The 20,743-nt window shown below is 38.7% G+C and overlaps 1 protein-coding gene across 1 annotated transcript in view; it reads left to right on the top strand.

Moving 5' to 3' along the window:
* Positions 1-117: 117 nt before the first annotated feature.
* LOC145996574 (uncharacterized) overlaps positions 118-20,743 on the top strand; it is a 44,413-nt gene continuing 23,787 nt past the window's right edge. The window contains exons 1-2 of the mRNA XM_083133079.1: positions 118-414; positions 14,311-14,466. Of these exons, the coding sequence (XP_082989205.1) occupies positions 250-414; positions 14,311-14,466 (321 nt within the window). The 5' untranslated portion in view covers positions 118-249. The remainder of the gene's footprint in view (positions 415-14,310; positions 14,467-20,743) is intronic.

Below are 20,743 nucleotides of genomic sequence, written 5' to 3'. Positions count from 1 at the left end.
CAAGTTGATAGATATATAAAGGTAGGCCATATCAAAAACTAATTTGAAGGTTATAGTCTGTGTTTACAATAAGTCGTTTACCCAGAATAAAAATACAGGTAAGCGTCTGTGGCGGACGGATAAAATGCAATCTTATGAGAACAGCTGACGCTAGAAACGGTTTTTTCTGTTCTTTTTTTTGACCTCCGCCGTTTGAAAGAAGATATTGAGCATGCAGCGATATGTTTAAAACTACTTCTTTTGGGACGAATGAAGAGGCGAAGAAAAATGTGTGAAGAAAATGGAAGCAAAGCGAGTGAACCAAACTTATGTCGGTTATGTGCTTGTGGTGGAAATAAAAATCTGCATGTTTTTGCAGAGGACGGAGTCCGAAAACAACTTCTTAGTAAAATACACTATTTGCTGCAAATAACAGTAAGTGGATTTATGTGATGCAGGTAAAAAAATCGATTTAATTTTTAAGATTATACGTTAAAGTATATTAACCCATATATTTTTATGCTGACAATTTTTGTCAAATTTATGTATTTTACTCTATTATGACTACTGATCATCAGGAAATCCAAACTATTTGAAAATCGTTTTGTGTTCAGGCTAGGGCAGGGTTGGTCAAAAACGACCCAATGGGAATACCGATGCTAATTGCAAGGGTCGTTTTCGACCTAATGGGAAAATAGGGATATATGTAACAATATAGGCACTGGCGATTCATGCACTCACGAACACAAACACACACACTCACTCTCTCTCTCTCTCTCTCACTCACTCACTCACTCACTCACTCACTCACTCACTCACTCACTCACTCACACTCACTCACTCACTCACTCTCTCTCTCTCTCATTCACTCACTCTCCAACTTTGATACCAATAAATGAAGAAAACACATTTATTTGATGTCCACAGTTTTTCAATTTGTTATGCATAAAACATAATAGGTACTTGATTTTACACAAAATATGGTAACAGTTCGGTAGCCTATATCGGAGACACATTTCTTCATATTTACAGAAGAAACTACATTAAATGTCTAGTATAGTACAAACACCGGTAAATTTCTCGTATCGGACAAACGGATGAAATTTGCTAGTTCATTTAATTTGAATATTTGTACTTACGTATACTGCATTCAGAAACATTGTTGAAGGTGGCACTTATTTCACAGAAATAAGCTCTATTTGCGACATATCGAGTAAGTTTTCTTCGTTTCTTTTTTGCTTCTTCCTTGATTTTTAACATTCATACTTACCTATTATGCTATACAGAACATTTGGTATGAATGAGGAATATAGAGAATGTCTCTAATTACGTTAATATTTGGTATATTAACTAAATTTTCCCTTCTAATCACGAATCTGTTGTTAAAATGCCGGGGACGCGTGTAAAAATTCACGGGTAGCCCCACAAACCATTGACGGATAGCCCCACGAACCATTTCCGGCATGTTTAGGTTAGGCAAGCATAGTTAAAATTTTATTCGTAAAACAATGCGAAAAAGCTCTTTTTTTTTTAAATCTTCTCACATCAGCTTTTTTCACGATTTCCAGATGTGCCCATGGAATTTTAACAACAGATTCGTGATTAGAAAGCCAAATTTAGTTAGTATTCCAAATATTAACGAAATTAGAGACATTCTCTATATTCTAACAGGTGCGGCAGTGAAACGGGCGATTTGGCAACCCTGGAAATAGCAAGTTACGTAAGGAATCAGAAAATGGGAGTGGTGCCATCTGGACAACAGACCTTTGTCATTGACACTAATATTGATGTTCAGTTGAGATGGCATCGTGGAATGGTGAACAACGTGCTTTTGCTGTGAAGGTATTTTACAAAAACAATGACAGCTACGTGGCCACGCAGCATGTATTTCGTGCCCATTTCCATCTCGCACGTCTTGCCCCAGTCCCGTCGTCGCATGCTATCAAATTGTGGGCACAGAACTTTGAGGAAACTGGTGATATGGTGAGAAAGACTGGTGGAAGTGCAAAACGTGTGTGCCACCAGAGAATGTTGCAAAATTGGAAGAAGCCTTCATCCGAAGTCCCAGGCATTCTGCACGCAAGCATGCCCTCCACCTTGACATATCGGATCGTAGTGTACAGGGAATATTGCACAAGGAATTGCAATACCACCCATACAAAATGCAGATAGAGCAAAAACTGAATGCTGACGACCACCCAAAGAGACTACGCTTTTGCCGGGAATTGTTGGTACCCATGAACGACAACCTGACCTGTGCAACAATCTGATCATGAGCGATGAGACCAATTTTTATGTGTCAGGCTTTGTTAACAAGCAAAACTTAGATACTGGTCACATGAAAATCCTCAAATGCTTCATGAAAAGCCACTTCACAGTCAGAAAGTGGTAGTTGGTGCGGCTTATCATCATTTGGAATCATCGGGCCTTATTTTTTTGTGCTCACATGTTGAACCATTTCCTAGTGCCACAGCTCGCTGATCTTCCTGTAACTGAAAACGCATTCTTCCAACAAGACTGGGCCACATGCCATACCTCGCAGATTTCCATTAACGTACTACAGAACATCTTTCCTGGTCATCTCATCTCCAAGAACGTTGACATTTCTTGGCCTCCAAGATCCCCTGACCTTTCGGCTTGTGATTTCTTCCTTTGGGGTTATTAGAAATCAGAGATCTTCCGTTGTGACCCACCACTCACCATCCAGGACCTGAAGGATCGCATTCGGGAGGAAGTTCATCAAATTCCAGTGCCAATCCTGCAAGATGTGATGTCGAACTTTCGTAAAAGACTTCGCATGTGTGTGACAGAAAATGTGGGCCACCTGCTTGATGTAATTTTCAAGTGATGGCCATTTTGTGCCGTGACATGTCTGTGCAAGATGTGCACGTTGTTCAGAAACATTCATAACAAAATTGCAAGCATCGTAAATTCGTGTTGTGTTTGTTTGATATCGCTGTGAATAAATTTGTATCTCTGGTGGAGGTTTCAAAATTTCCCGTTTCACTGCCGCACGTGTTACATTCGCTCCGAACATTTTTTAAGGTGTCATGTTTTTTTTTTTCACGAAAATAATTTCCATTTTTCAAATTAACGAGTAATTTCTTCTTTCATTTTTTCGCTTCATACGGTACGTAAACCTTGTGTTTTGTCGATTTGAAGTGGGTATGCAGTGTTTCCAACTTTGTTAACGGAAAAATATATACTTCCGTGTTACTAACTTCGTATTTGTTTCCGGTTTTGAACTTGTGGTTAGTGATCGCATTGCACCACAAACCATTCACGATCACGATAGCTCCAGAAACCATTCACGGATAGCCCCACAAACCATTCACGGTAAGGTTAGGCAAGTATAGTTAAAAATTTTAGGGTCGTAGTAATATCACTGCAGTTGGAAACACTAATAGGGGGGTATGTCATCATATGCAGGGAACATCCGGGGAAGCAAATCAAAGCAACTGCAATTGCGTGTCTGAGAGATATTTTTGAGGAAAAAAATATGAATTACTGCTATAATAGATTCCCACATGATACAAAACACCTTCAGAAAGTTGAACAATGCTACAGAAACTAATTTCCGTAAGTAGTTTCTCCTGGAAAAGTGAAGAAATATGTTTGTGCTATACTAGACTTTTACCGAAAATACTTACGGAAATGAGTTTCTCTAAGGTTTCCAACGTTCATCGAGGTATTTTCTTTCATCGTGGAATTTATTTGACTTAGAAATCATGTATTTTTCAAGAAAAATATCTCACCGACACAAATGCCATTGCTTTCGCTACGTGAACAGGATGCTGCATACGTTTGATGATGTAACCCCCCAGTAAGTGTTTCCAACCCCCCTTTTTTTTAACTATGCTTGTCTAACCAAACCTAACCTAACCTTATCAGAAATGGTTCGTGGGGCTACCTGTGCATAATGTACAATTTGCACACGTGACGAACACGATAGTAGGTATTTTTCGGTGAAGAAGGTTGGAAACACTGCATACCTAGAACAGTAATTAACCTGTGCCTGCCATATTGTGTGTTACGGAAGTGAAAAAGGGAATAACAAAAACTACTCTCTATGTGAAAAGTTGTGTTTGCTTTCGTGTAAAAAGCATAATGGCACCTTGAACTATGTTCCGCAATACACAATTGGTAAGTACGAATCATTCGAAACACAAAATATCCGATTTTGATGTGTGTCCGATATACAGAACTGTTTCCCAAAATATAGCCTATTGTAATATCACACATCTTTTCTCACTTCATGAGTACATTACATCGTGTGAAAATTCTTAGAACATTTATCGTAGAGAAATACACTGCACTGGCTGCAATACCTATTGGTTTTGTTTTTGCAGCTGGCACATCTTTACCTATATTCCTCCTCTTTGATCATGTGATTTATTCTGAAGCACTTTATGCTAGATGGTGGCTCTCGGGATGTGCTTATAGAAGAAAGCCTACTTGAAGAATCTCTCCTTATTCCATATCCTGCCAAAGTCACTAGCAACACTTCTTCTAAACTCTAACATATGTCCATTGTAGCCTGCATGTTGAGCTAGCAACTAAGAATTTACAACAGCCACATCTACCCCCAAGAAATCAATGGAATGTACAATATTTTACCTCTTATTCACATGTTCATATATAGTATATACATTACTCCAAGTTGAGGTCTAATCAGTGAACACCTCCTATGTTGGTAATTTTCAATCCAATAACATGCATTTTGATTTGTACTCTCCCTCCAGCAGCAGATGAACGTCTACATGTCAGTTTGGGAGGCGAGACAAATTATCAGTTGTCAGTATCCGTTTCCACTCTTGCGTCAAGAGGACAAAGAAAAATAGTATTTTCTCTATGTTGTGGTTCCGCTTCAAAGTGATCAAGTATCTCAGCTAGCGTAGCGACAGAAAAACACATGTTCTTGTACAAGTGAGTCACAAAATTTTTTCTTCATGATAAAAAATGACAAAAATGCCTATCGAATAAAATAATAATTCATAAATTTGAAAATTACAATAATAATCCGTGGCGCAATAGTCTGTTGAGGGCCCAGTCCCACCTACTGACTGCCGACTTCACTCCCCCTGATCCTACTCACTCACTCACCCGACGTGCGAGATCATCCAACCAGTTATGGGGTGACATGTGGTCAGCACGACGAGCCCCCAGTCTTTGTTGTAGGTTTCCATGAGCAGGTTACGCTTGTCATTCGTAGCTCTCCAATTTCCTCACGATGGTGGGTGGCCACTGATCCCATGCACAGTCCGAAATCTCAGGAGAAAAGTTGTTACACTCCCCCCAATAAACTCGAACCAGAGCCCGAAGCATTATGGATTAGACTGCACGGTCTGTTATCCATAAATTGTATAATGTATGCTAACCTTACAAACCTAAAAAAAATAGTAGAATAAAGTTAAAGATTTCCAGAAGACAAGACATAAAATGTGCTTACTCCGTTAGCAAGGATATTCCCATTGGGTCAAAAATGACCCACCTGATGAAAACACATAATTGTTTGAGATAATGAAGACATGTCACAAGACTGTAATTTAAAACAACAAGCATTCTTTAGGAATCATATTGTAAAAAAAAATTGGTAAATTATGAAAAAATAAAACTGCACTTAATTTTCTTTTGACAATGGTATTATAGCTTTCCGCACGATCAGTGTGCTCCCAAATTCAACACCAACTGCATACCTCATAATTTTGAAAAATCAGCATCCACTTTGAACAATTATGAAAATTATAGTATGCACATTAATTCGAACTCATAAATAAGAAAGATAAATTAGTGTGCAGTGGGTCGAAAATGACCCAATGCGAATGAATAAATGGGTAAAAAGAAACCTGCCAGGTTACAAGTACTTGTACTGTCGATGTTTGAATAGGCTATATCTAATTATTTTCCGATTGGGTTATTTGAAAAGTGTATTACCTTATGTGGTTCCAAATACACTTCCCGTCAACATTCTCAGTTGTATCCTAAGGCCAAAGCCATTCTTTCACCTTCACTGTAGATAATTCCTACCGGTGGCCAAGCTCTTGAACAACATATTTATTTTCACCCTTCCTTCATAAATCTTGAGCTGAAGTTTGAATGTGTAGTTCCACCATCATCATAAAACACACGCACGCACTTTGTAATGTATCTATTCTATGAACACATACTGAAGACACTGAAGCTCCATGAAACACTAAAATGCTGACCAAGGCATTTTTTTTTGCAAAATAAGACCCTATAAACGTAATGTTTCCACCCTCTAAGAAGGTCTTCTTCAGGCAAGGATTCCCAATATGTTGAAATAAAGAGTCAACCATCATCTTACTTATACACTCGCATTGCAGGGTCTATACACAAAACACATGAAGGCACCAGTCCTTGTCTGAGACCTCTCCTATCAGGAATTTCTGAGTGGAGTCTCCTGATAGGTAACATGTTACACCTGAGGTTAGGAAAGCCGCCGAGGTGGAAGTTGAATTCACCTTGGATTGGTGACTCACGAGCCCCAGTTGGAGAAAGACCGGAGGGGAGGAGTTTTCCTTCTCCAGGTATGAGCTGACACCGTTGCATTCGCCTACCCTGAGCACCGATTGGCAGTTCGCCTTCATCAGCTTTGAACGTCTTTTGTTTTTATAGAGTATAGCGCGGTTTTAGTATGTGTATTTTACATCATCTTTTTAGAAAGTGTCTTTCCCATACCTTTTGACCTAAATCCTCAACCAACACTCTCGACGAGGCACCATGTCAGGTGTCTGAAAATACATCGCTTCAACCTGAAGAAGGAGGTAATATAACCTTCGAAACGTAGTTCGACAATTCTCATGCTCACACACGTAAGTTACTGATTTTTAATCTTTTAACCTTTAGTTGATATCCTGATAGGTAATGCCACTATGCCTGATAGGTGATTACAGGTACCTGGTGAGAGTCTGGCATTAACCCCTTATCAATTCCTCCACATCTGGATATGGACAGATTCCTTATCTCCTGGACTTCTTCCCTTTCTTCGTTTTTCTTCCTCCTTCCCTTCTCTAATCCTTTCCACTCTTCCTAACACTCCTTTCCAGTCTTTGTTGATCTTAAGTCCCCATTTCAGTTGATTGTCTTTTCTTTTTTCTTTCTCTATTTTGTTGGCCTCCTCCCTCCTCTTCTACCTAGCCTTATCCCATTCTATATCATGTCCCATTTTCTTGAATATCACATTTCAGTCTCTCTTTTGGGCCCAAGTTCCTTTTGTTTTATTGCGATTTGATCATGCTACGAATGCAATTTTAGCATGGTTCGATTTCGATTTACTTCTGTTAACACATACTGTGGAGTTTTAGCGACTACTTAACCCGTAACAGACGTGGCATGGTCCCTGGGTCCTGCGGCCTAGAACAGCGTTCTCGGAAGCAATAACTGTACTTCCCTCTACTTTTTGGTAACTTCATATTTTGGAATATCATGTAACCTGCCAGCGCCACTTCGCTAGCTGCGTTTTAGTTTCAGAGCAATAGATAACTGGATCCCATGGACCATGCAATGCCATTTGCGCAAGTCTTTCAGCGAGGAACCTGGTGTGAGAATCAGAGTTGACAATCTGTTTTTTAGTGGAAATATTCTTGAAATATAAAATAAACTTTAATAAGTTGCAAGTGGAAGTGAATTATCAGATCTGGCATCTGATAAAAGTGAAAATGAAGTACTTATCTCCATTGACTATCACTACGATCGATTAGCTTTCCCCCTCATTTTGACATTTTGCAAAAATTTTTGTATGTGATTTTGTCTTCATTGAGTAACTATATGTATGTTCTGTGATAATTGAACAACTAAATGATATTTTGTATCTAACAGTCTCATGAAAATGTATTTACAGAGCTGTTTACAAAACATGAACAGATTTTTGTAGCATTACGTAAATTGAGTAATAAAAACTGCAATAACGGAAATAGTGGACAAAAAATTATCATAATTCCATAAAGAAGGTCCAAAATAGATGATCATTTGTGAAAAAGTTTCTATAGATTATGGAAATTGCAAATTCAAGGTGCTGGTCCACAGGACCACGCCACGCCATTTGCATTACAATAAGTCGTAACATAGTAGACGTACCTGGTTTGATTAATATCAAAATATTTCTCAGTTACAGGTTAAGATTTTGTACAATATATGCTTTCGTTAGGTTAGGCAGGCTAGGTTTGTTTCTCTTAGCATTAAAATGAAGTGTCTAAATGCATTCTATTAAGATTCCGATTTACTTCTACATTAATTCCCATTAGTCTACAATACAGTCGCTTGTCAATGGAGAATACATTGTCCATATTTACATAACTTTTAAAAAAATAAAATTCCAAAGAGTGCTCATTACTTTAAGGAAGGTTCAAATTTCGTGTGACCACAATTGCCAAAATTCTACGATAATTAGTCTTCCTGCTAGGAAAATTTGAAAAACATCATCCATATGTTGCTTCAACCTGTCTTTCAGCATCTTTTTTTGTTTCCCCTATGTAAACACTATCACATTATTTGCGCTTCACCTCATAGATAATCCCTTCCTCTTCTCTGTTTTCTTCCTTATGTGATCGGTGTAAGATGAATCCATCAAATCCCAGAGTAGTTTCAATTTATTGTGAATCTTTGTCTGAAGAAGGCACTGTTAGAGGGGGACACGTTATGTTACGTAATTTTACCTTGGTCATCATTTTAGTGTTTTATTAAACATGAGAGCAAGGCTTAATAGTGTTCCTGAAGCTCCAGTAACAAAAACTTATGGAGGCCCAAGTTCTGATTCTTTAATTTCAATTCAGCACGATGCACAGGCATTTTTTACATGGTTCGGTTTGTATTTATGTCTGTTAAACATAATTCAGAGTATCGGTGATTACTTACAGTGTTTCTTTTCAAGAACGATATTTCCCTTTCCTATACTCATATATGCCTCTTGGCTAGACTCTACTTTACGTCCTTATTGCCTTTTGATGGTAACCGATGGGAGTTAACAACACTGCAGGCTCGACTTTGTGTCCACGTTGTGAATGTGTGTACTTTGCTCATTTGCATTCTGCGTGCTGATTGCTTCTTTGTGTTCGCGGTGCGTTGTGCATGTGTATGATGCATGAAGAAGAACAGGTTCCAAAAACTTGTAGATAGTGTAAAATAAGTTTATCCCCAGTAATAATTTAGTGCATCGTTCAAAACCATGCTTGCAGACAGCCGGCATCTCTTCGGGTAAGTACCTTTTTCTTTTTACACTTTCTGTTCATGATAGCCCCACGAACCATTCACGGGTAGCCCCACGATCCATTCACGTTAGCCCCAAAAAACATTCACGTTAGCCCCAAAAACCATTCACGTTAGCTCCAAAAACCATGCACGAAAGCTCCACGAACCATTCATGGGGACGAGGTATGCCTACGAGGTTAGGTTAGGTTCCATTAGCACTCATTTCACCCCTAAATATGTGCTTCTTCATCGAAAAATTTCTTCAGTACATTCAGTTTCTCATATCTGGATATGAAATCGTTTTTTATCGATTTCCTCCTCCAGGTAATTTTTCCTAGCTTTGGGATTTACGTTGTTGAATTCCTTATACAATAAGCGTTCCAACGATATATGACACGTATTCCTTAGGAAAAGGATATAAAGTACGGTCTTACCTGCCTCTTTGTTTGTGAACAGCCATTCTGTAACTGTTGTCTTGGATGTGGATTACTCCTGCCATGTTTGTGGAGTGTGAATAAGTATATTATGTGGCTAAATGTTTTCATTGTAAGGTTAGATGGACCAGGTTTAGGGCTCATAGCATTAAAACAATTTTCCTAAATGTTCCAACAACACCTAGTTACGTAATATCTGACCCCAAGCACAAAACTATTTGAGCCCCAAATGAAAATTCACCAAACCTGTGTGTCTGAGATAATCAGAAACCAGTAATGGTTGCTTGCTGGAAAATGCAGATACTTGTGTAAGCTACTTTTTAAATTACAATTTCTCCAGTAAATAATACATACTGAAGCTTTTAACTGGGCTAATTAGTTCCAGTTTTTCCAAGCTTCAAATTACACCACAATTATTTCCAGTTTTCTAATGCACTTGCTAATACTGCCGCAAAAATACATTAATCATTTGGAACCATTACCCTTTTGACCTGAAATGTGATCGATGCAAGATCAGTCCATCAAATCACAGAGTAGTTTCACTGTCAAACATGTCAGAATGCTTGGTAAAATTAATAACACCAAACTTAGGGAAAACTTTAAATTATCAACATCTTACTTAATTTGCTGAACTTAACAACCAGACAGTTATTTCAAAACAGTATAAAATAGCTTGATTTATATATATATATACACACACACACACACACACACATTGAATTCCCCCCCCCCTTGCTCCCCCTGCAGTACCAAGCACCGGCATTTTAAGTACATCTTTAGATATTTCTTATTTTGCCATGGTTTGTGATAATTACATCCTACACAGACTACCTGGTTAGGTTAGGAGTATTAGCCCAGTTTCAGGATCGACAAAATTGTGTTTGCGAGGGGAATATAATTTAATGTAGACAAATGAGGTAGTCTGTATAATACTAAAGTACCTTAAAAACTGACATAGGTTATATTTAAAGATTCAAGTTTTGAATTTCTGATTTTAAAAAAAAGTTTAGCTTAATTTTGAATATTTCAGTTATGTTTTAGTGTCTAAATAACATATTAAAAAGATACTATTTCTACTATTTTGAAAACAGAAAATTCTGGCAGTATTTTACCAGCAGGACCGCTTTAACCTTTTGGCGCCCAAGGCCATTTTCACATGTTAGCCTCTCTGTACCGAGCCGATTTTGAGCAAAATGCAGTGTTTCAATTAAATGAGTGTAGATCGGAGACTAATTGCCCTAGAGAGATGAGTGATATACCGTTGTACGCAGAATGAACCAGAGATTCAGACTATATGAAATTATGCAAATTCGGCGTATATGTGGTGGGGGAGGGGGTAACTCTCAAAATTTCGGGAAAAAAATTTGGTTCCCCCACCCTCCCGCCAAGAAAAAAATACATGACAGTGTCGACATGCACATGGAAATGATTGCTGACATGTAAGGAACACAAAAATATTTGCATTATTATCATATGACCAATGTAACTTGAGTTGTACCCCCAAAAGGAATGGTCGGCACGCCACTGATTCAAGCTTCAAAATGCAGCGGTACCTTGAAATGACTTTAGCTCAGACTATTTGCCCTGGAGATATGAACGATATACCGTTGTACGCAGAATGAATCACAGATTCAGACGATATATAATTTATGCACATTCGGCGTATATATGGAGGGGGAAGGGGAAATCCCCTAAAAATACTTTTTCTTTTAAAAAATGGGGTTTCGCCCCCCCCCCCCCCGAAAAAAGGATATGAAAAGTTGAAAATGCATAGAAATTATCGCTGGAATGTAAGAAACACAAAAATATTTGCATCATTGTCGTATAACCAATGTAACGAGTTGTACCCCCAAAAGGAATGGTGGGCACGCCACTGATTCAAGCTTCAAAATGCAGCAGTACCTTGAAATGACTATAGCTCAGAAACTAAATGCCCTAGAGATATGAAAGATATACCGTTGTACGCAGAATGAATCACAGATTCAGACGATATATAATTTATGCACATTCGGCATACATATGGAGGGGGAAAGGGGGGAAATCCCCTCAAAAATACTTTTCTTAAAAAAATGGTGTTTCCCCCGAAAAAAAAGGTCAAATTGCATATTTATGCAAATTTGGCGTATATATATATGGAGGGGGAATGGAGAAAAACCCCAAAAATTATTTTAAAAAATTGTCACTTCACCCAAAAAATGTCCTCAAAATGTCCTCGCACTTAGGCAAAAAACAACACCTACGCACAACATTCACGGACGAAAAGCTAGAACGCAGTGAAAAATGAGCGGCGATTCTTGCAGCTGCTTGAAATTCTATTTTTAGACAATGCAGGGTAACCCCTGTCGCAACTTGTGGACACTTGTGCTAAAAAAAAAAAAGTTTCCTTCAGCGTGCTTCGAAATTCCATTCTCACAACGCAGATTCAACAACCAGTCTTCCCCCTCCCCCACCCTGCACCCCCTGCATGCACCCTCACGGAAAGCTTTCATTTTGACATCAGATACTGATAAACAAGTTTCCTTCGAATGCAGTTAACAGATGGGAGTGAAAAGCATTGCTTTAGAACAACAAAGCCCGTCTTCCTTTATCGGCAAAAATTTGACGTTGAAAAGAGCCGCAAAAGAGAAGTACGTTTTCCCGCTTTTTCCCCTCCATTTTCATGAAGACAAAAAAAATATGCAAAAAACCATTTCTGTTACAAACATGTGTTAGGAACAATATAAAAAAATGAAATCGAAATTCTAGCCAAAAATAGAAAAGTTATAACGTAAAAACTACGACCTTGACACACCGTCTCAATCGAGATGCTTGGGACAGTGAGGGTTACATTTGGGTATCTCGTTCGAGACGCTTGGGCAGCAAAAGGTTAAGGGTTGGGTGCGCCGCTCCCAGGGGCCCCAAACATGGGTATCGCCAAAACATTATTTCATATTACATAAGTGTGGCTATTTGTTTTAAAAAGAGTTGGATTTGTGTAGACAAGAAACCAAAGTTAATGTTGCATAACATAGTACATAATATAAGTATATTGCAATATCGTGTAGCAGCGTAAGCTAAGAGATTACTGTTATTTTGATATCATTATGTGGGTATTAAATAAACACATACCTACAATAAACATGTTCTTTAAAAGTAGCATTTGAAGTAGCTATTTAGAAAATAAGGATATTCTATTTTGTCATTAAAACCATAAATATATAATATGTTCATGATTTTTATTTTTAAGGAAAGTATAAAGTGAAAAGACCAGGATAGATAATTGGGGGAGGGCAGGGTTAAAATAGAGGGTGCCAAAAATCCATCTTGCCTGAGGGAAAATTTTATCTTGATCTGTCTTTGCTTACCAGAACATACCTTTGCTAAGTGTCAATTTCGCCATCACTTATTCTTACTTTGTTGTTATTTTTAAAGAAAAAAAACTTTGAATGGCACCCTAAGCAATTCCTCTATCCTACCCCTTGCTATGGGCCTGTTGATTTTTATTTATTAATTTTGCTTCATGGTTGCTCAGGTGAAATATGTCAACTGGCACAGGAGTCATTTGCAATTACTTAGCATGAACAGGGTTACTATTGAGTTAAAAATTAAGAATACCCGAGTTTGGACTCTAATTAAAAATTAAGCAGTAGACCTACATGAAAATTTTCCTTATTCAATGCTGCATTAAGCTCTGAGTATTTTTGAGTATTCATTCGATTCTTTATCATCGTGAGAACAAAAAATGTGAATTTTGGTGTTTTCCTTAAATGACTCTTTGCAATTCTATAAATACAAGAAAAATCTTGTGGTCTAATCGTGATGAAATTTAAATAAGCACAGGAAGGAAGGAAGATTTTAAGTATATTTTTTTAATTTTCAGATTTTTTAAATTTGCCAAAAAAGGATCTTATCGATTTTGTGAAACAACTTTTGTTAATATTGACTAGTCTTACAAATACTATCTTAGTGTTGTTTTGAAACTCTTTGTAGCTCTTTTTAAAACCCATTATGATTGTTAACTTACATTGCGAAATTGATTTTGTACAGCTTTTTATTCAACAGAGTATAGATGTGTGTAGAATGTGGGGACACCACACATGCTGTCGGTACCTGACTTGCAGTGGTAGCCTGCAATTTCCATGGTTCAATGGACATTTATTGGCAGGTTGAAAAAATCGAATAACGTTTTTTTTATAATTTTGTAAATAGTCCAAACTCATCTCCCACTGGTTGATATGGATGCTGCCCAACATGTAAAAATTTCACTTGAATCTATTTAGTTCGAAAAAACGTTATCTCGAAAAGACACAATTTTGAAATTTGTATAGAGACAGTTGTCCTGGGGAAAAAAATGGGCTACATATAAAGTACGAAAATGGTTGTTATACCCAGCTAATGATGGTGTGCATAAATTTTCATACGCAGTGTAACACAAAGCTGTACGTAATCACAATGTGATATTTACCTTGATGCAAGTTGTGCGGAAAGAAGTCACCTTCATATTATACAACAGAAAAGAAGTATTTTGCTTATTTAATTTTGGCCTTTGTAAGCCTGTCAGGTGTGGTCTGGACCCTGCTGTAAATACATCCTTGCACTTACTGTTGTTGTAATACCTCTACTGTCATTAGCAGAAATCAGGATGAGAAAAATACATGAAAAACCTAAAGAATTTCTGCTTTTCTTTTATTGGTATGCACTTTCTTTGTAGATATCTGACGAGGATCCACTGCCGAAACTTGTGTGCGAGCAGTGTGTGGCAAAAGTAGAAAGTTTCTACAGCTTCAAGAAGACCTGCTTGGAGGCCGAAAGCTTCCTCGAGAACCAACTGAAGCATGAAGAGGAGCAAATGCTGGTTGAGCCAGAGGTAAGGCTATAACATGTGACGGAGTCATGAAATAACATGGGTGGAAAATGGTCACACATGCTAGTAGAAGTAAGTTTTTTAATTTTGATTGGGAATTTGTCAAATTTTTAAAAGAAGTGAAGGCAGTATATTTTGTGTTCACTGCAATTTGTGATTTTTTGTTTTTTTGTTGCAATTTGTGCGATGCATTTTGGACGACTTCAAGATGCCAGATTTATTCACTTCATTTAACGATAGGACATTCTAACCTAGCAGTAACTATTATTGTGTGCAGCACAGTTATCAAAACTTTTCTTTCATACTGTATAATTACTGAAAAGTTTATAAATTTGAAGGCTAGGTTTTCTTTGATTTCTATATTATTCACCACTTTGTTGTTACTAAGTCACCTTTTGTTTACAGTTCATTACCTTTTTAATACAAAACAGAAACATATACTATAATGATGAAAGCATCGTCTCATCTTTATACAAAGCTCATCTTCAGTATAAAGAAGGCATACATTGACTGGCTATAACAATATTGGATGCCAGATAATAATTGACTCCCTGTTTCACTTTTATATCATTAGGTCAGATAAATCAGTAATTTCAATCCTTTGATTTTTTTTCACCCCTAAAATAACCACTGGTATCCCTTAAAACTAGGGATGGCCACAAGTTCCGAATACAGTCATGGATATCTCGATTTCCTATTATCCAGTTTCCATTTTCAATGCAACAGAATATCTGGATGTCTGACTAATATGGATAATCCAGATATCTGAATATTCAGATAATCCATACTTTCAGATTGCTTTTTGTTTTTTTAAATTCAGTAAGTTATTCTGGTAAGATTAGTTTCTGGAAATTATTAAGAAATAGATATTCAAAAATATATTTGCACAGGGCCTCCCCTATGGTGCAGTGGTAGCGTCGTCACATTGTAATCAAGGGGTCCCAGGTTCGATAACTGGAGGAGGCACGTAGTGGTTCGGATCCCACTTTAAACTGTAGGTCCAGTCCCAATTTGCCTTACTGTGCATAAAGTGGACTTAACATTTATATTATATCTTTATTATTGTTGTCGCTGTTGTACAAATCATAAAATTCAAATTGAATTGAAAATACTTTGGCGTTGGTGCCAAGTTCAGGCTTGCACTATTTAAATAGAAACTGGATTCACCTCATATCCTTTCCATACACATCTAACATTTTGTTGATAAACAGTTCTTTGTCTTTTTGTACTTTCTCAGGATGCACAGTTATCAGAGACTACTGCTGAGCATTGCGTAAAAGAAGATCTGTGTGCAGCCTGAAGTTTTACCATTAGCAAATAAAATAACATGTACAAAAAATACGAAATCATGTAATGAGTTTCATGTAATTATCAGATTGCTTTCCTTACATAGAAGTGTGCATAAACAACAGCAGCAGCAATGAAAAACAACCAGCTCGATACAACACGTGTTACATAATTTCCCGGGCACAACTTGATGATCTACTGAATGCAATAAAAATATTTGTTGCAGTGCGATTTTGAATAGAGGAAGAACAAGTAGGTGAAAAAATAAAACTGTTATCAACAATGCTAAAAGAAATAAAAACATGAAACAACTCACCCGAGCTGTAGGCAGTTATTGAAAATGCACCTGGGTAAACAAAAGTACAAACAATTCTTAACAACAATGGTGATGAAAGAAAGACAACAGCCACTGATATTTGTGTAGATCACCATCGCTACAGAAAAGTAAATACAATTACTCCTTCAATACCATTGAATACAATGATAGCGGTACCACTTCAATACCTAACATTCTACGATCAAAGTGACAACATTGTTTTAACGTAACATAACATTTCATCAGGTTGAAAATAAGTTTTGAAAAGGGGGTTCGAAAGAAAATTAAGAAGTGCGCAAGCACCCCTTAGTGTCCCCCTGGCATCGAATGTAAGGTGCACCTTAAATATTGCTTCAGCTTTTGAGAAGAAAAAATAATAATTTAAGGCATGCAGATGTACATACAGGGGCTGTATTTCAAGTAATGAGAATATTTTTTTTCTGCTGCGACTAGACCTCAGAGCACGCTGGGACCGGTTGGAGTCGGTAGTGGGGGGTGTGACCTGGAAAGCGCTCCAAGCGGCAGTTGCCTGCTGGCGTCCGTTGAGGCATGATCACGCGTGGCGTGGACATCTGCAAAGTAGTGTGTGCAAGAGCAAAATGCAGCAAAGCATGGAACAGCGGTACGCGATCAAATTTTGTGTTCGCCTTGGGAAATCTGGTGCAGCAACGCTGGCAATGATTCGGCAAGCGTCCGGCAGTGACAGTTTATCACAAGCGCAAGTGTTTCGGTGGCACAAGATGTTCAAAGAAGGCCGGGAGAGCGTGGAGGACGAACCCCGCGCAGGGCGCCCGTCAACCTCAAGAACCAGAGACAACAAATAACGTGTGCGAGATTTGCTGAACGCGGACAGGCATGTCAGTGTGCGGTTTATCACGGATAAGCTAGAACTCGATAAAATGGTTGTTCACAAAATCATCACCGAGGATCTTGGGATGAGAAAAATTTGTGCCAAGCTCGTCCCGAAATTTGTGACGAACGAGCAATTGCACAACCGCGCGGTCGTGTTGCAAGATCTTTTGGAACGCATTGAAGACAACCCGAAGTTTTTTGACAATGTCATTACCTGAGATGAAAGTTGGATCTTCAAGTACGATCCCGAAACAAAACGACAAAGCACCGCATGGCACACTCCGCAGTCGCCTCGACCAAAATAGGCGTGCATGTCCAAGTCCAGAATCAAAGCATTGCTGATTGTGTGTTTCGACAAGAAAGGTGTGGTCCACGCGGAATTTGTGATTTGCAGGACAGACAGTCAATGGCTCCTTCGTGGGGATGTTAAAAAGGTTGAAGAGACGGGTCAACCGAGTGCGACCAGAAATTGCCGCTGATTGGAAGCTCCATCATGACAATGCACCATGTCACACGTGCTTCGTGGTTAGAGAGTTCCTGACGAAATCTGGCATCACAACGATTCCTGAGCCTCCCTACAGCCCCGACCTTGCCCCTGCAGATTTTTTCCTCTTTCCCAGAGTGAAAACAGTCCTCAAAGGACACCACCACGGAACCCTGGATGCGGTCAAAGCAGCTTGCACGCATGCTCTGAAGGCTGTTCCAGTTGCTGACTTTCAGGGAGCGTACGACGCGTGGAAAACTCGCCTGCAGAAGTGTGTTGACGCTCAAGGGGCATACTTTGAAGACTACTAAAGGTTTATAGCGATATCTGTAATAAATTTTGTTTTCTGGATTTATTCTCATTACTTAAAATACAGACCCTGTACAGATAATATCAGTATTTTATTAGAACAATTCAGTATAGTGTTACATTTACATTCTTGTTACATTCGTACATTTACAATTACCATAAGGAAATTTCGCTGATGGTGATTTTTATCAATACCAGTATTACATATTACAACATAGAGGAGAAAACTTGATTATTGAAATATACTGATAATGTGCTGATTACTCACAATTAAATACAAACTAACGGTTAAAAGATTAAAGATCAGTAACTTACGTATGTGAGCATGAGATTTATTGAACTACGTTTGGAAGGTTATACTACCTCCTTCTTCAGGTTGAAACGATGTTTTCGGACACCTGACATGGTGCCTCATCGAGAAAGGGATGGTTAAGGATTTAGGTTAAAATGGTATAGGAAAGACACTTTCTAAAAAAGAAAGTAAAATACACATACTAAAACCACGCAAAACTCTATAAAAACAAAAGAACGTTCAAAGCTGATGACTGCGAACTTCCAATCGTTGCTCGGGGTAGGCGAATGCACGGTGTCAGCTCATACCTGGAGAAGGAAAACTCCTCCCCCCCCCCTTCCCCTCAGTCCTTTCTCAACTGAGGCTCGCGAGTCACCAATTCAAGGTGAATTCAACTTCCACCTCGGCGGCTTTCCTAACCTCAGGGGTAACATGGAAGCCCATCTCATCTCTACTCCCGGCAGCTTTATCCCATTTTTTAAAAAAGTTTATCCAGCCGGCTTCCAAATTCCCATCATCCCTATTGAAATTTGCAATTAGTCCATTCTTTATCACACCCATATGTACTTGAATTCAATGTGCCATCAAATCCAATTGGCCTCCCCAATGTTGCCTTGTAATCAAGGGGTCCTGGGTTCGATACCCGGTGGTATCCACATGTGTGTGCCACTGGCACCAAAAAAAAAAAAATGTTTTGGTGTGCAGCTATGATGTATATGTGTGTCCATTTGTTATTAATGCAAATATTTTGTTTTAGTTAGATTGTTGACTTGTTCCTTCGTTTTCCTATTACCAGTTGGGTAGTCTAAAAATTTCAACTAGTTTATTGCAACAGTTCTTATTTATTGCATATCATGCCTTAGAAATTTAGACAATTGTATTTTTCATTTCATTTATTTGTACATCACAGAACCGAAGTCCCATTTATGTTGAACATAATATACACTATGTTAAAGAAAGTCATTGAACACCCCGGTTTCAACTCTGAAACAAACTCCTCATGGAAAAGAGAGTACAGACGGGTATATATACGGCAGCAGGAGGCTTCTCAGATCATTCGCTGATAAAATGAGGGACAGGAAAGAGCTCAGCATGTTTGAAAGAGGGATCATAGTAGGCTACTCCATAGGAGGCATGAGTATACGTAGCATAGCTGATGCCCGACAGGTCCCTAAATCAACTGTAGCCTTTGTCATCAAGAAGTGGAAGGAAAAGGGACACTGCAGCAATGCACCACGAAGTGGAAGACCCACGAAATTGGACAACCGGGACAGGAGAGTGTTAAAGAGGGAAATTCGGAAAAACAGGACCCGTCCGATGCATTCGATTGCAAAAGAGTTTCAAAGTGCGACAATGACACTTCGCAAGGAGGCCCATGCGCTCGGTTATCATGGTCGAGCCGCTGCCCACAAACCCCTGATAACAAAGAACAATAAATGGCAGAGACTACACTGGTGTAAAGAACGGAGACACTGGACGGTGGAGCAATGGCGGAAGGTCCTATGGCACGATGAATCACGCTTCACACTGTTTCGATCAGATGGGAGAGTGTTGGTATGGCGATTACCTGGAGAACGTCTGTTACCCGAGTGTGTAGTGCCCATAGTAAAATGTGGTGGCGGCATCATGTTCTGGGGTTGTTTCTGCTGGCATGGCGTGGGTCCACTGGTACCGGTGTATGGCCACATGACGTCTGCATCCTACCGAGATATTCTCGACAAGTCCATGCTCCCAACGTTGTGGCGTTTCTATGGATACAAGGAATGTGTATTCCAAGACGATAATGCGACTTGTCATGTTTCCAGGGCTACCATGGAGTGGTATGCAGAAAATTATGTCACCCAACTGGATTGACCTGCTCAGAACCCTGACCTCAACCTTATCAAACATCTATGGGACGAACTGGAGTGCCGATTGAAGTCGCGATCGCCTCACCCTTCTACGCTTCCAGGGTTGGTGACTATAGTGCAGGAGGAATGGCAGAATATGCCACTCGGTGTACTACACGACTTTGTGGCTAGTTTTCTACGATGAGTGTCTGATGTTATCGCTGCCAAAGGCAGACCGACCTCCTATTGATTGCAAGAAAACTGATGGTATCAGTTGACATGTAGTGTCCAATGACTTTCTTGCACATAGTGTACATAAAGATAATGTATATTAATTAGATATAATAAAAATATAACACTAATGAAGGCATGCAAGTAAAACAAAAACAGGAGTCAGACAACTTCAAATTTTGCGGCAGTTCCTATCAGATAACATGGGAGAATATACCACTGCCTATTACATGCAGGGTTGTCATTTTGCATTTTTTTCTTTTTAGAAAAACCCAACCTGGGTGGTTTTTTCGGTTATTTTTTTTCAGATATAACCCTATTAAACTGGGGCAAAACTTTTTTTAATTTTTTTTTAGGTTGTGTTTAAAAATATATATTTTACTTATGAAATACATTCTTCCCATGCTAGTAGTGTATCATAACATTCAATTTGTATTGCTTTATACCCTGACCCTACTACCTCTTGAGCAAGTAAATGAAAACAAGTCTCTGCACAAGTAGTGATGTGAGATGTGAGACAGCCTCACCAATGAACACGTGGGAGGGAACTGGATTGCATAGAAAAGGGGGGGGGGAGAGCGACTGTAGTTACTGGCCTTCACAGCAGCGTGTACTGCTTTGCTCTGCCCTCTCAATTTCCTCCTTCTGTTGACATTTTCTGTTCAAAAATATTTGTTCAA

This window comes from Lepisma saccharinum, chromosome 12 (assembly GCF_977018435.1).
Source record: "Lepisma saccharinum chromosome 12, izLepSacc3.1, whole genome shotgun sequence".
Lineage (NCBI taxonomy): Eukaryota > Metazoa > Arthropoda > Insecta > Zygentoma > Lepismatidae > Lepisma > Lepisma saccharinum.
Note: the sequence above shows the minus strand (reverse complement) of the source record. Positions and strands in the feature narration are given on the sequence as shown.